At 44.4% G+C, this 13,081-nt stretch overlaps 2 protein-coding genes and 1 pseudogene across 3 annotated transcripts in view; 2 read left to right on the top strand and 1 right to left on the bottom strand.

The window, feature by feature from the left end:
* LOC107694525 (AF4/FMR2 family member 4-like) overlaps positions 1-3,809 on the top strand; it is a 6,575-nt gene extending 2,766 nt beyond the window's left edge. For both annotated transcript variants that reach the window (XM_016494224.1, XM_016494225.1), the window contains exons 3-7: positions 2,747-3,217; positions 3,325-3,360; positions 3,431-3,514; positions 3,621-3,645; positions 3,742-3,809. In XM_016494224.1, the coding sequence (XP_016349710.1) occupies positions 2,747-3,217; positions 3,325-3,360; positions 3,431-3,514; positions 3,621-3,645; positions 3,742-3,785 (660 nt within the window). In that variant the 3' untranslated portion in view covers positions 3,786-3,809. The remainder of the gene's footprint in view (positions 1-2,746; positions 3,218-3,324; positions 3,361-3,430; positions 3,515-3,620; positions 3,646-3,741) is intronic.
* A 337-nt stretch (positions 3,810-4,146) lies between these two features.
* On the top strand, positions 4,147-8,230 carry LOC107694527 (AF4/FMR2 family member 4-like; annotated as a pseudogene).
* Positions 8,231-10,214: 1,984 nt separating this feature from the next.
* Positions 10,215-13,081, bottom strand: part of LOC107694510 (macrophage mannose receptor 1) — a 23,114-nt gene continuing 20,247 nt past the window's right edge. The window contains 8 exon segments of the mRNA XM_074187037.1: positions 10,215-10,354; positions 10,520-10,668; positions 10,748-10,798; positions 11,022-11,204; positions 11,302-11,553; positions 11,631-11,820; positions 12,488-12,723; positions 12,909-13,008. Of these exon segments, the coding sequence (XP_074043138.1) occupies positions 10,310-10,354; positions 10,520-10,668; positions 10,748-10,798; positions 11,022-11,204; positions 11,302-11,553; positions 11,631-11,820; positions 12,488-12,723; positions 12,909-13,008 (1,206 nt within the window). The 3' untranslated portion in view covers positions 10,215-10,309.

The raw sequence follows: 13,081 nt of genomic DNA, 5'->3' as shown, positions 1-13,081 counted from the left end.
AATGTTATTTAATACAAACACTTGATCATTCATGTTTGTTCATTGTGCATTAAATAATTTTAACAGATTAAACTTTGAAATTAACCATAAGAAGAAGAATTGCTGGAATAAATAACTATTGTTTATTATTAGGTCATGTTATCTAACAAATAAAATCAATGAAAGTAGTCAATGTTCAATTAGCATGCTTTTGTGTTTTGCTTTGGTACCGAAATTGGTACCGAGAACCGTGGATTTTCACTGGTATTGGAACCGTGACAACACTAAACACCGGTAATACTGGTATCACTGCGGGGGCGGGGCGTTCCCTCTTTTTCTCTCTTTCCTTCGCTTTTAAATAGCTTGTAAAAGCGGCGTGCGCATTTTGCGTTCACTTTTGAATTAAAGGCAGTTTGGCGTCAATTGCTTGAATGCAACAACAAAATACAACGTCAAACTCACATTAGCCTATATATAAAACATAGAACTTTTATTAACAAAACAAATAAAAATACACCATGCGTGAGAGTGAGAGTGTGTGTGTGTGTGTGTGAGAGAGTGTGTGTGTGTGTGTGCGTGAGTGAGAGTGTGCGTGTGTTTGTGTGAGAGTGAGAGAGTGTGCGTGTGTTTGTGAGTGAGTGAGAGAGTGTGCGTGTGGTTGTGTGAGAGTGAGAGAGTGTGCGTGTGTGTGTGTGAGTGAGAGTGTGTGCGTGTGTGTGTGTGTGTGTGTGTGAGAGCGAGTGTGTGTGTGTGTGTGTGTTGGGGTGTGTGTGTGAGTGTGATCATCATGTGATGATGTGAAACTCAGAGTGTGTTTGTGTTCTCAAGGTCTTTGGTGAGAGAAGTGAAGTGTGTGTTTGACAGTCACTATATGAGCTCAAACTCTCGATGACTACATAAGCTGGACTAGATTCAGTCTGATGAGCACATTGAGCAGATGTTAAATCCTGTTCTCTGTTTGCGTGACGATTCTTCATGTGAATTGTTCTACTATGAACATGTCCAGCGTGACGCCGTGCAGAGGCGTATAAATTAGGGATCCACCAAAAGGAAGATTCTGGGCCGAAACCGAAAATTCTGGATGCACTTGGCCAAAAACCGAAACTGAAACTGAAAATGCTTTTTAATAATTATGTATTATTTTCTTAAATAGTATAATAAAATTGGACAGAAAATATATTAATATTAAATATCAATATATTATTTTTATTCAGTTCTTTGCAACAAACTCAGTTTTAACAGATTGTTTTGACTAAATATCCAAATAACGTATAGTCCTACTGGCCTAATGGTTAGAGAGTCGGACTTGTAACCCAAAGGTCGTGGGTTCAAGTCTCAGGTCCGGCAGGAATTGTAGGTGGGGCGAGTGAATAATAGCGCTCTCTTCTAGAGGTCTGCGCGGGACTATTTTTTTAGTCCCGCTCCCGCAAGGTTATATTCCGCTCCCGCTATATATTTACTCTTTGTTCACCCGCTGTCCGCTTGGAATAATTTTATTCCCGACCTGACCGTTCCCGCTAAATTTAGATCTCGTTTCCAGAATCTCACATTTAAATTTCTGCTACTGAAAGAAAGAGAGATAGGCTAAAATTGTATGTTATTTTATTGTCTTGTCAAGAGTCTTGAATTTATTGACTTTGACTTGAATTTATATGAATTATCTTAAGACACAAAATTCGTCTTAAAAATGTTATGCAACACAGAAAAAAGTGTCAGAGAAAATAAAAATGTTGTACAAAAATTGTATTTCTTATTTTTATTCGTCTTGTCAGGATACAATTCGTTTAACATTTACAACACAATAGGAAAAAGTGCAGAGAGAAAAAATATATATAAATGTAGGTTGTACAAAAATAGCCTATTAGCTATTTTTATTAGTCTTGTCAAAATTCGTTTGACATTTTTCTGTTAACACAGTAGGAAAAGTGTCGCAGAGAAAAGTACATGAATAAAACATCTTTCATTTAAAATGATAGGCTAAGCAAAATATAAACAAAACTGAGTTGAACATCCTTCAAGGACAGCGCATCCACACTTTGCTCCATCCTTATTCTGCTGTCACTCATCGACAACCTGCCTGTTCTGTCTGAGGGCCGTATATTTACCACAGGTACAGCCTGCTCTGAGCATCGTTATGCACATGCTGCGCACAGACCACGCAAATAAAACGCGTGACGTTTAAAGCATGCGTGCAGCGCGTGCATAACAGTCCTGAGCGCAAGCTGTACCGGTGGTCGATAAGAATAAAGCGCAGATATGCTGTTCTGAATGGACGTTGGGAACGGGATATTGTTAGACCGCCCGCTCCCGTTCAAATTACACCAGAGTTAACGACCGCTACCACGTTTTATTCTGGAATTTAATCCCGTGGCGCAAAAAATCTGGTCGGATTGCGAATGCAGACCTCTACTCTCTTCCACGCCCAATACCACGACTGAGGAGAGACCCTTGAGCAAGAACCGAACCCCCAACTGCTCCACTGCTCCGGGTGTGTGTTCACTACTCTGTGTGTTCACTTGGAAGATCACAGGACGCCACAGCTGTACGCTGAAACTTACTATGATTCATTATATTCACATTATATATCGGTGTACTGTCATACCGGATGGGTTGGTGTATGTTAGTAAACATAGATGTCTTGTGTGTCAGTGCTTTGGGAGCTTGACGTCTCATAATCAAAGACGCCTGAGCCGCTAACCCTAGATGTGAGTGCTGCAGTATCACGGAGCATAAAGCCACTTATTCCTTTGTCTGATTTACTTTGCAGAGAATCAAAGATGATGAGCTGTCCAGTCTCATCCAGAGGATGCTGGGTAATTATGAGGAAGGATATGACGGACCTGAGGAACTTTGTCCTGCGCTTAATGAGCATCCTGCGCACTTCCCTCACGTGGACGAGCAGTTGGGACGCACGGATCGCTCCAGAGCCGCTTCAGACTCCGGCCCTCCTTCAGGTGAGAGCTGGGACAGTTTACCGGCCCCGGTGGAGCCACTGTCCCCTCTACAGTCCAGTGACTCGGACAGCGGCCCGCCTCCGCTGACTCACGTGCTCCCGCTGAATTTGCACGGTAAACTGGCCAACGCCAAGAAACCCACAGCATATGTGAGGCCGACGGTCGGTCAGGATCAGGTGACCAGCGGTTCTCCCGAACTGAAGGCCTCATTGGAGTCTTATGAGCACTTACAGGACCTGAAGGAGAGCAGCAAACCAAACCTTCCCGCTCTGCAGTCTGCTGATGTGAGTGTTTATCCGCAGACGTTATTACAGTGAGAGCGAAACTGACCCTGTGTGTTTCATCATCCAAATGTTAAACAAGGCCACATTCTCTCTCTGTCCGTCTGCAGATTGTGTCTGGAGCGCGGGTGGGGGACATTCTGCAGGTCAGTTGAGTTTGGGACAGTCTCGATTGATAGGAAAGCCGCAGGAGTTCAGTGTCTCTCTCACACACAGGAAATGACCTCATGGCCTCCACTACTGACGACCATTTGCACGCCAACCACAGACGAGCCGCCTAAGTTCTCCTCCACTAATGAGGTTAGATCAGAATAAATGGTTTAGTTGGTCACTGAAACACTAGCATTTGAACTCATTCTTGAGCTCATTCTTTTTTGAACATTCATTCTTGTAACTGCTTTGACAGGAGACACATGGATTCCCGACTCTCAGTAAGTGTGTGTTTGTGTGTGTGTGTGTGTGTGTGTGTATGTGTATTGTGGAAGTCTGTTTATGTGCCTTTAATTTGTTGTGTTATTCTTCACTAGAAGCTGATGAATCATCAGACAAAGTTCAGCGGGAATCTCAGTGAGTATCAGATCAGATCAGATCTTTGTCTCTAGTTCACATGAAGGTGATTACATGCTGTGTGTGTGTGTGTGTGTGTACAATACAGGTACACACACACACACACACACACACACACACACACACAGGTACATACACACACACACACACACATGCACATTAATATGAATGTAAATGAGAAACAGGAGCATCTTGTATAAAACTTATTATTGTCAGGATGAGAAAGAACAAGCATCCTCATCCTCAATTTCTCACCATCCTAATGTGTGTGTGTGTGTGTACGTACCTGTGTGTGTACGTGTGTGTGTACCTGTGTGTGTACATGTGTGTGAGTGTGTACCTGTGTGTGTGTGTGTGTTTAGCCACAGAAAGAGAGTGACTGGCAGTTAGGACGATGGTTAGAAAGGAGGGATCACCAGCAGGACCCTAGGAGCGCATGTGATGTCATCAGGCCAAACTGCCATGATTCCTCTGAAAGGACTGGTTCACAGAGTTGCCATAGTGACCCGACTGATGGCGGCAAAGCGTCCGATCACAGACAGACTGTGGGGAGCAAGAACAGGTGTGAGGATCTGCTGTTAGAAAGCACTGGCATGGAGATTTCCCAGCGTGCTGAAAACACATCCACACACAGAGCGAAACACAAGAGAAAGAAAACGGCACATCACCCAGAGCAGAAGAGAACGACAACAGACAACAACATCAGCAAACAAACAGACAGGAAAGAAACACATGAGCCGCTGCTGGTGAAGATAGAGCTGAATCTGCTCTCCAGAATCCCTCGGGAGCCCAGATCAGCTCCACCTCTCGCAGAGAGCAACAGCGCGCCAGGACGCAAGAGAGCGGTGAGCTCTGACCCTTAACCCTGCCTGACTAACTGGTTAACTAACTGTTGCTGAGCAGTACTTATGAATTTGCATCAACCATTTCAGAATATCTTGAAATTCATTCAGAATCAGATGTTCACCTGATTTTATTTATGTGACATATTTTGAGTTGTGAGTGTGTGTGTGTGTTGTGTGTGTGTGTGTGTGTGTGTTTGCAGATGGAGAGGGATGAAAAGTCTTCAAAGAAGAAACAGAAACTAGACAAAGAGGGAAAACAGTCTTCCTCCTCTCAGCAAAGCCTCCACCAATCAGAGTGAGTCACAGAAACACACAGCCAATCAGAGCCTGACGTGTTTTACATACTTGCTTTCCACGTCTCCAAAATACATTTAATACAGGGTCATTTAAGATTTTTTTCCCGTATAAATAGAAACATATAATATAAATGTTATGATGATGATGATGATGATGGGATGTCTGTGCTTATATGTCACTCTTGGATGATTATTTTGAAAACTAAAGGTGTATCAACATGATCCACCAGCCAGAAACTAACGTTTGTAAAGTGTGTTTGTGCATCTTTCCTTACAAAATATCTAGTGTCATTTATTGTGAGCTACTGCAGTGACTTTCAGACAGTCATTAATGTGACGTAAGCGTCCAGTACTTTTCTGATGCTGAGTGGAAAGTACCTGAGAGTCTCTGTCTGATGAAGCCGATCACGCGCTCGGAACGCTCTTCACTTGTTTCCATCAGAGCCGTGAGGAACAGTGACATGATGATGAAGAAGAAGAGTGTGAAACACAGGTCAGGTGGTCTTCAGGAGCCACACAAAGACTCGGGACGCGAGCGTCGCTCAGCCGCGGCTCCTGACGACAAGCAGAAGAAAGCAGAGACTCATGGGAAGGTACTGCAGACATCCTTATTTCTAAGTGCTTTTGGGATTTCCTCTCTGGTGTAAATAACTCTTTTTATTACACAGAAAACCTGCAAGAGCCGCAAGGAGCTCCCGGAGAAAGCGTGTCCACGAGCACTGCTGCCGCCTGATCGCAGGTGTGTGTCGTGCACCGCAGGCTCATTCACACAGCCCACATGACTTCACTGCAGCTTTACACTGAATCACACAGTGCTTTATCATAGAGCGATGTGATACGAGTGATGAATGTCAGCCTAAACATAAACATCGAGTGTCTTCTAGGCTCCGTCACGCGCATAGTGTTTCTGTGATTGACCTCTGACCTCTGATTCCCAGGAAACTCTCAGTGGAAGATCATTTGAAGGAAGCCAACTCATGGGAAGGTACTGCAGACATCCTTATTTCTAAGTGCTTTTGGGATTTCCTCTCTGGTGTAAATAACTCTTTTTATTACACAGAAAACCTGCAAGAGCCGCAAGGAGCTCCCGGAGAAAGCGTGTCCACGAGCACTGCTGCCGCCTGATCGCAGGTGTGTGTCGTGCACCGCAGGCTCATTCACACAGCCCACATGACTTCACTGCAGCTTTACACTGAATCACACAGTGCTTTATCATAGAGCGATGTGATACGAGTGATGAATGTCAGCCTAAACATAAACATCGAGTGTCTTCTAGGCTCCGTCACGCGCATAGTGTTTCTGTGATTGACCTCTGACCTCTGATTCCCAGGAAACTCTCAGTGGAAGATCATTTGAAGGAAGCCAAAAAGCTGAAGCACAAAGCAGATGCTACGGTGTTTATCAAGCCTTTCGTTGACTCTGATGCAGTGCTGTGTGGTGAGCTCCACGCTCGATCTGACCGTGTTTCTGTGTTCCTCAGCCGGATAAGATGGCTAAAGCGCTGTGCTATCTGGAGGCTGCACTGTCGTTCGCGGAGAGCGGCGTCGCCATGGAGACGGAGCCACAGACGCCCAAATCTGCCTACACCATGTTCTCGGAGACGGTGGACCTGATCAGGTGAGAACCGCTCCACGTGTTCAGTGTGTCGCTAGTGAAGCTTGCGACTGGCTCATGATGATGTCTGTTCAGGTTTATTCTCAAGCTGAAGAGCTACACGGATCCGTCAGCCGCCGCCCACGAGAGAGATTTCTGCGTCCTGTGGTGAGAACTGACACCGCAGAGATTGAGACGTAAACCTGTACAGGTGTGACGTGTGTTTGTCCCACAGCATGCGATGCCAGTCTCTGCTGCAGATGGCCATGTTCCGCTACAGACGAGATGCGGCGCTCAAATACTCGCGGACGCTCACAGATCATTTCAAAGTGTGTGATCGGCAGCGTTGTGCAGTTTATTCTCACACTGATTCAGACAGTTTGACATCAGCCTCATGGTCTTGTGTTTATTTTCAGAGCTTGTCGTGGTCTGCATCTCCGTCTGTGTCCAAGTGAGCGTCCTCATCTCATCGCATTGCACTGATTCAGAACGGTGCTCTTCGTGCTCCTCACAGGCTGTGTTTGTCCCCTTCACAGGAGTGCCGTCTCGTCTCTGGTCATTCCTCAGCCCATCCAGCAGGTGGCAGCGGCGTACGTCAGCATCACGACACTCTTCCTGAGCGCTCACGAGACGTGGGAGCAGGCGGACGAGATCGCTCTCAGAGGCAGCGGTAGGTCAGAGGAAGCAGAGCTGATGATGAAGATGAGAAGCTCTGTTCAAAATAGGTTCAGGGTTAGTCGTGCCATCAGTCCATTAAAATACTTCACTATAAGAGCTTTATTTAACTCACTCTTTCATACTCGCTTCATGTCAAGTCAAATCAGTTTTATTTGTAGTGATTTTCTTAATACATTGTTTCAAAGCAGCTTCACAGAAAATCATGTGGTTAATATTTGTAATCTCGTAATGTCTTCTGGTCACATTGATGAGTTTAGAGCTGTGCGATAGGATCGTTTACATTCAGAGATGATATAAACCATCAGTCAGATGAGATTTGATAAATAGGATGTGTTTCAGTGCTGCCATTAAAATGACACACACATTCAGTGAGATTCTCTGAACATGATACACATTTGATTTTAAACATTTAATATCTCTTAGCTGTCAGTTCAGTTTTCCCCTTTTTTCAAGTTTATTTTCATTATCATGAGAAATAAGTATTAAAATGATTACTTTTATTTAAAAAGAAAGAAAGAAACTCTGTCTTTGTGGAGCTGGTTTGGGCACACAAACCATATGATGTGGGGAGCAGACATTAGCAGAGCTACATTAGGAATTGGAAAACAAAACAGATGCTGAGTTGAGTGTTATGTTTTTACGGGTTGAATGGCAAATATTAATCGCAGAGTTTAAGACATTTTATTGTAGATCTTTTATACTCATTTAAAAGTGAATGAGTTGAGTGTGTGTGGATTGTTCTTGACTTTTCCTGTTTAGTGAACACAGTGGTTGTGGTTTTGCAGGTTTGCTGCCAGAGCTGGATTCAGCTGTTGGTCTTCTGAGTCTGACCTCCTCCATGAGTGCATTAGTGCGATACACACGACACGGCCTGCACTGGATCAGACTCGACACGCAGAACACGCGCTGATGCTTCACTCAACCAGCAGCAGCTCCAGCGGCCTTCAGAGCGTCACATGAGATACACACCCCCACACTCTCTCACACACACGCACGCACGCGCACACACACACACACACACACACACTCTCACTCTCACTCACACACACACACACACACACACACACACTCACTCACTCACTCACTCACTCGCATACACACACACACACACTCTCACTCACTCACTCACACACACACACACACACGCATACACACACACACACACACACACTCTCACTCTCACTCACACACACACACACACACACACACACACTCACTCACTCACTCACTCACTCGCATACACACACACACACACTCTCACTCACTCACTCACACGCACTCACACGCGCAGTCACGCGCACACACACACACACTCTCTCACACACACACACACACTCACGCATGCACGCACTCTCACACACACACACAGACTGTCAGTGAAGGAAGTGCCTTTAGATCTGATCAACTCAAACAAACACTAAATAGAGTGTGATTACAGTGCAAATATTTTTCATTTCTAGTTTTTATATGGCCATGTGACCTTTGACCCATCTGAGAAACAGTGACAGTCACAGAAACTGACACTGCAGTTTGTATGTACAGCTGATGGGCCTGACCTCTGGAGTTTTTCCTCAAGATTGTCTCACTTTAATCTTGATCTGGATATTATGAGAATATTGTTGGTTAAATTTCTTAATTTTTTTTTGGAACAGGGAGGCATTATTGTATTTATTTGCATTAGCAGATATTTATTATATCGTTTATGACCAAGTGCAGAATTGATTTTCAGAACACTGAGCCTGTCGATTGGTCAAGCTGCTTGTTCTTCACGATAGCGACGCCTCATTGGTCAAATCCTTTGGCACTTTTTAAATAGAGCACTAAGTATTTCCTGTCCATCAGTATTTCCTTTCTTTCCTAATCTTGGGTCCAGAGCAGCAGAAGTTGATTGACACCCAATTGATGATTTTTTTACTTTTTGTGAACTTTGGAAGATTAAAATACTGTCAAAATGGAATATCAATATGAAACTATTTGTATTTATTTTATATCCCATGATGTGGTTGGTTTTCTACAACCTTATCAAACTCATAAAGGGCAAAAGTCTGATTTGGTTGTTGATTGCCAAATCTTCTTTGAAAGTGGTTTTGTGCGTCACATTGAGTTTGAAAAGAAAAAAAAGCGAGTGTGTAGTTTTCATGCCTTATTAGTTTTTTTTGTGTGACTGAGTTGTGACCTGATCCATTTGGATATGAATTGAATTAAATCTTTATTATTTGTTCTCACTTTATTTGGTGCCTCGCAGGTGATATAAAAAGGGTGTAAAAAGGGTAGGCATAAGCAAGGCTTCAGCCTACACCTTTTTCGGTAATTATTTATTTATTTTGTGAAAAGTTGTCTGTGAGGACCGAAATAAAAATGATTGATTGATAACACGCACAGCTTATTCACATATAAACAGAACAAAAAAAACTAATATCGACAATTATTTAATAAATCAACTGACAGTGGGATGAAGGATCTCTTAAAAATGTTTCGTTGCTCTGTACTTTATAGCGCTTCCTGATGGCCGTTAATTCATTAAACAAGATCATTGTGAGAGATCATTTACGATCGTGAGATGTGTCTGTTGTGAAGTTTTCTTGATTGCCATGTTCATTATTCTACTGTTATTACTGGCTCCTACATTTCCAGACTGCACAAAATTATCATTTTTAAACTTTCCAAATCTTTTTGAACTGATGTTGGGCAGTTGGAGATGTTTTCAGTGTCAGTGTTTCATCAGATCTCCTTTGTGTTCAGGTTTTGGTCACGTGAGCGCATGTATGTTCAGAGTCTTGTGAAGTTTGTGTCTGTGTTTTCTGAAATCTTTTCTAAAGATGCAGTGGTTTGTGTGCTGCCAAACAGAAGACACGCTTTAACGCGCAAAAAGCTAATTTCTAATGCGGTTTAGTAAATATATTTATTTTAAAATCATTTCAAGAAACAACTGTACAGACAATAAACATTACCGCAACAATGCATTTGTGCATAATTAAAAACAATTTACAAAATGTGAACAAGAAAACAAATAAAAATAATCTGTAGGACGACGCTTGTATGATTCAGTTTCAGTGCTGATTGAACATATTTCAGTGCTTTAGTTCCTGTACAGAAGCAGATGAATCCCACACGCTTCATGTGTCAGATTCTCCAGCGAAGTTCGGGTTGGTGAACGCAGGCTGTTAACAGATTGTAAAAAAAGTTTAAATGCAGAAAAAATGTCTATACTCTTTGCTGGCATCAAACACGTTGAACACACATCAAGCAGTTTTCTCTTATTCAGGTTAAACTCGCACAACATGGTGGGTCACATTGGGGAAAAATGAGACTATCACAAAACTTACCACATCAATATTCTTGGTTTCGTGTTTGAAGAAGCTGATATCTCCAGGTTTTACGCCCTTCACACTAAAGATGTAGTACATCACAGCCAGGATCAGCGCTGCGCAGGCGATCGCTCCGATAACGGCCCCCGCGATCAGACCTCCGTCCACTGCGTCACAAACAACAGCATCAGTCACAACAGCACATGAACACTAGTGTGTGTCAGTAAAATCATTTTATAAACTCACTCGGTGACGGGTCAGTTGGGATGACGATCCCATTATCATCAGTCACGTAATCTGAAAACAAGAACATGCTATTAGAAGCAGGTTCAGACAATGTGGAATCAGTTCTCAGCCAGATCTGGAGTGTTGTGAGTTGAGATATGAGCTGTCTATCTAAAGGTGTTAGATCCAGAGCTGTCCCCGCTGTTCACTCACTAAACATTAACTAATGACCTGGTGCCGGCTGGAGCACTGTTTGAGAGTCAAGCGGGACGGAGTGTGAATGAGGTGAACCTACACTGCCGGTGTCGACACACGAAGCCTCTCTTCTGCACACAGTTGTTGTCGTTCCACGTGCCGTCATGATACATCTCCACGCAGTTCTCTTTCCCCACGTCGCCATCGTGAATGGCTTCGTTGGGTTCTCCAGGAGCCCAGTTTGTGAAGCCCAGAGATGTCAGATCCGTCCAGCCCCATCCATCTACAACCACAATCAGCACATGATCAGCAAATCTGATCTGAAATCACACGAAAGGCCTGCAGGCGATGGATGAGGGACAGAGGGATCATCTGCGTACATGAGCGGTCTCTGGTGAGGCCGATCCAGACGTAGTGGTACTTGGTGTAGTTGATGTTCCTGATGAACTCCACCTCGGCTCGGCTATGAATCGAGGCTAATTCGCCTCCGTTCACCTCTTGGCAGATGTGTCTCGCCTCTGGCCACGAGTAACCCACTTTTCCGTTATATGTGAAGTAGCAGTACCGTCCGTATGGCCACCAGCCCGGCAAACACTTCCCGTCTCCAGGAGCCGGCGTCGACGGCGGCTTTTCTGCAGAGAGATTGGAGACAGGCGTTTGTAACTGATATGAAGCGCTTGATGCTTGTCCGTGGCTTGGTCAGCTTTACCTTTAGTGATTTTGCAGATGTAGGGCTTGGTGGCGGCGCAGGCCGTGTCGTTCCAGGTGCCCTGGATGAAGCGCGAGGGAGCATGCATGCTGACGCACCCTTCTCCCTCGTGATCAGTCGGTTCCCCCGGGCCCCAGTGCGTGAAGAACACCGGCCAGCCGTCGGACCATTTGTACGAATCGCTGCCAGCCTGCAGAAGAGGAGCAAGGCTTGAGTTCTGTTTAAAGGTGACATATCATGAAAATCTGACACTTCCAGGTTGTAAGTGCTATAATCAGGTCCCCGGTGCATCTACCAACCAAGGAAACGTGAAAAAGATTAACCCTGTAACTTTGTTTTGGAAAGCCTTTTTCTGCAAGCGTCTGAGAAAACGAGCGCGTCTGATTTCGGTCCCTTGGTGACGTGGCAAAGGGATCTCATTATAATATTACTGCCCCTTAATCTGTAAGTTTACACCCACGGCGCCATTATTGTGTTTTCGCAAGCGACAGCGGTGTAGCAGCTCTAATGCCAGGTTTAAAACGCATGATTTCAGCACGATAAACATGATAATCAGAACCAAAACAGATGTTTTTAGCAGGTCCGAGTTGTAATGATGCAGCTCTATTCTGGAAAAGGGGGCGGGGAGCAGCAGCTCATTTGCATTTAAAGAGACAGGCCCGAAAAACTGTGTGTTTCTGCTTCCACTCAAAATAGGCATTTTCAAAATGATGTAATAAAGGATATGTGGGGTATTTTGAGCAGAAACTTCACAAACACATTCTGGGGACACCAGAGACTTATATTACATATTGTAAAAAGGGGCATAATATGTCTCCTTTCACATTAGTTATGCTCATTAAACTGTGAGGAAGTACCAGTCGGCGGAGTCCGATCCAGGCGTCCGTCTCGCCCTGCTGCACAGCTCCAGATATGAAGGCCTGGTCATAGCTCATGTCCACACTGGCCAGGTTCCCTCCCTCCTTCACACAGGTCTGCTGAGCCTCCTCCCAGCTTTTGGGCTCTGAAACCAGCTTATAGCAGCTGCTGTACCAAGTGATGTATCCGGATGGACACGGGGTGCTGGTGGGCGGCGGGACCGGAATGCTGCTCGCTGCGGAAAACGGGTTAGAGTTGGGTTAAACTTCAAGCTATCTCAGAGTTAAGGGTCATCTTTTGAAAGGTCAAACAATTCTGGTAACTGGTAACGTAAACTCTTATCATGTGATTCCCAGCCCTGTTTCTAGAGTGTTTATATAGCTACATTTAGAATGAAGACACAAGTGAAGATGTCAGTACATTTCTTCATAGAGCACACCCATCCTCGCTCGTGGTCACAGTTCTCATCGTTCCAGCGGCCCGTGACCAGGTGATTATGGGAGATCGAAGCGCAGTGTTCCTGAGAGAAAGACATCAGAGATCAGCATCAGCTCCTCTGCAGGTACCATCAGCTAGCTATATGTTTAAAAAAT

Source organism: Sinocyclocheilus anshuiensis, unplaced genomic scaffold, assembly GCF_001515605.1.
Source record: "Sinocyclocheilus anshuiensis isolate Anshui unplaced genomic scaffold, SAMN03320099.WGS_v1.1 scaffold1031, whole genome shotgun sequence".
Taxonomy (NCBI): Eukaryota; Metazoa; Chordata; class Actinopteri; order Cypriniformes; family Cyprinidae; genus Sinocyclocheilus; species Sinocyclocheilus anshuiensis.
Note: the sequence above shows the minus strand (reverse complement) of the source record. Positions and strands in the feature narration are given on the sequence as shown.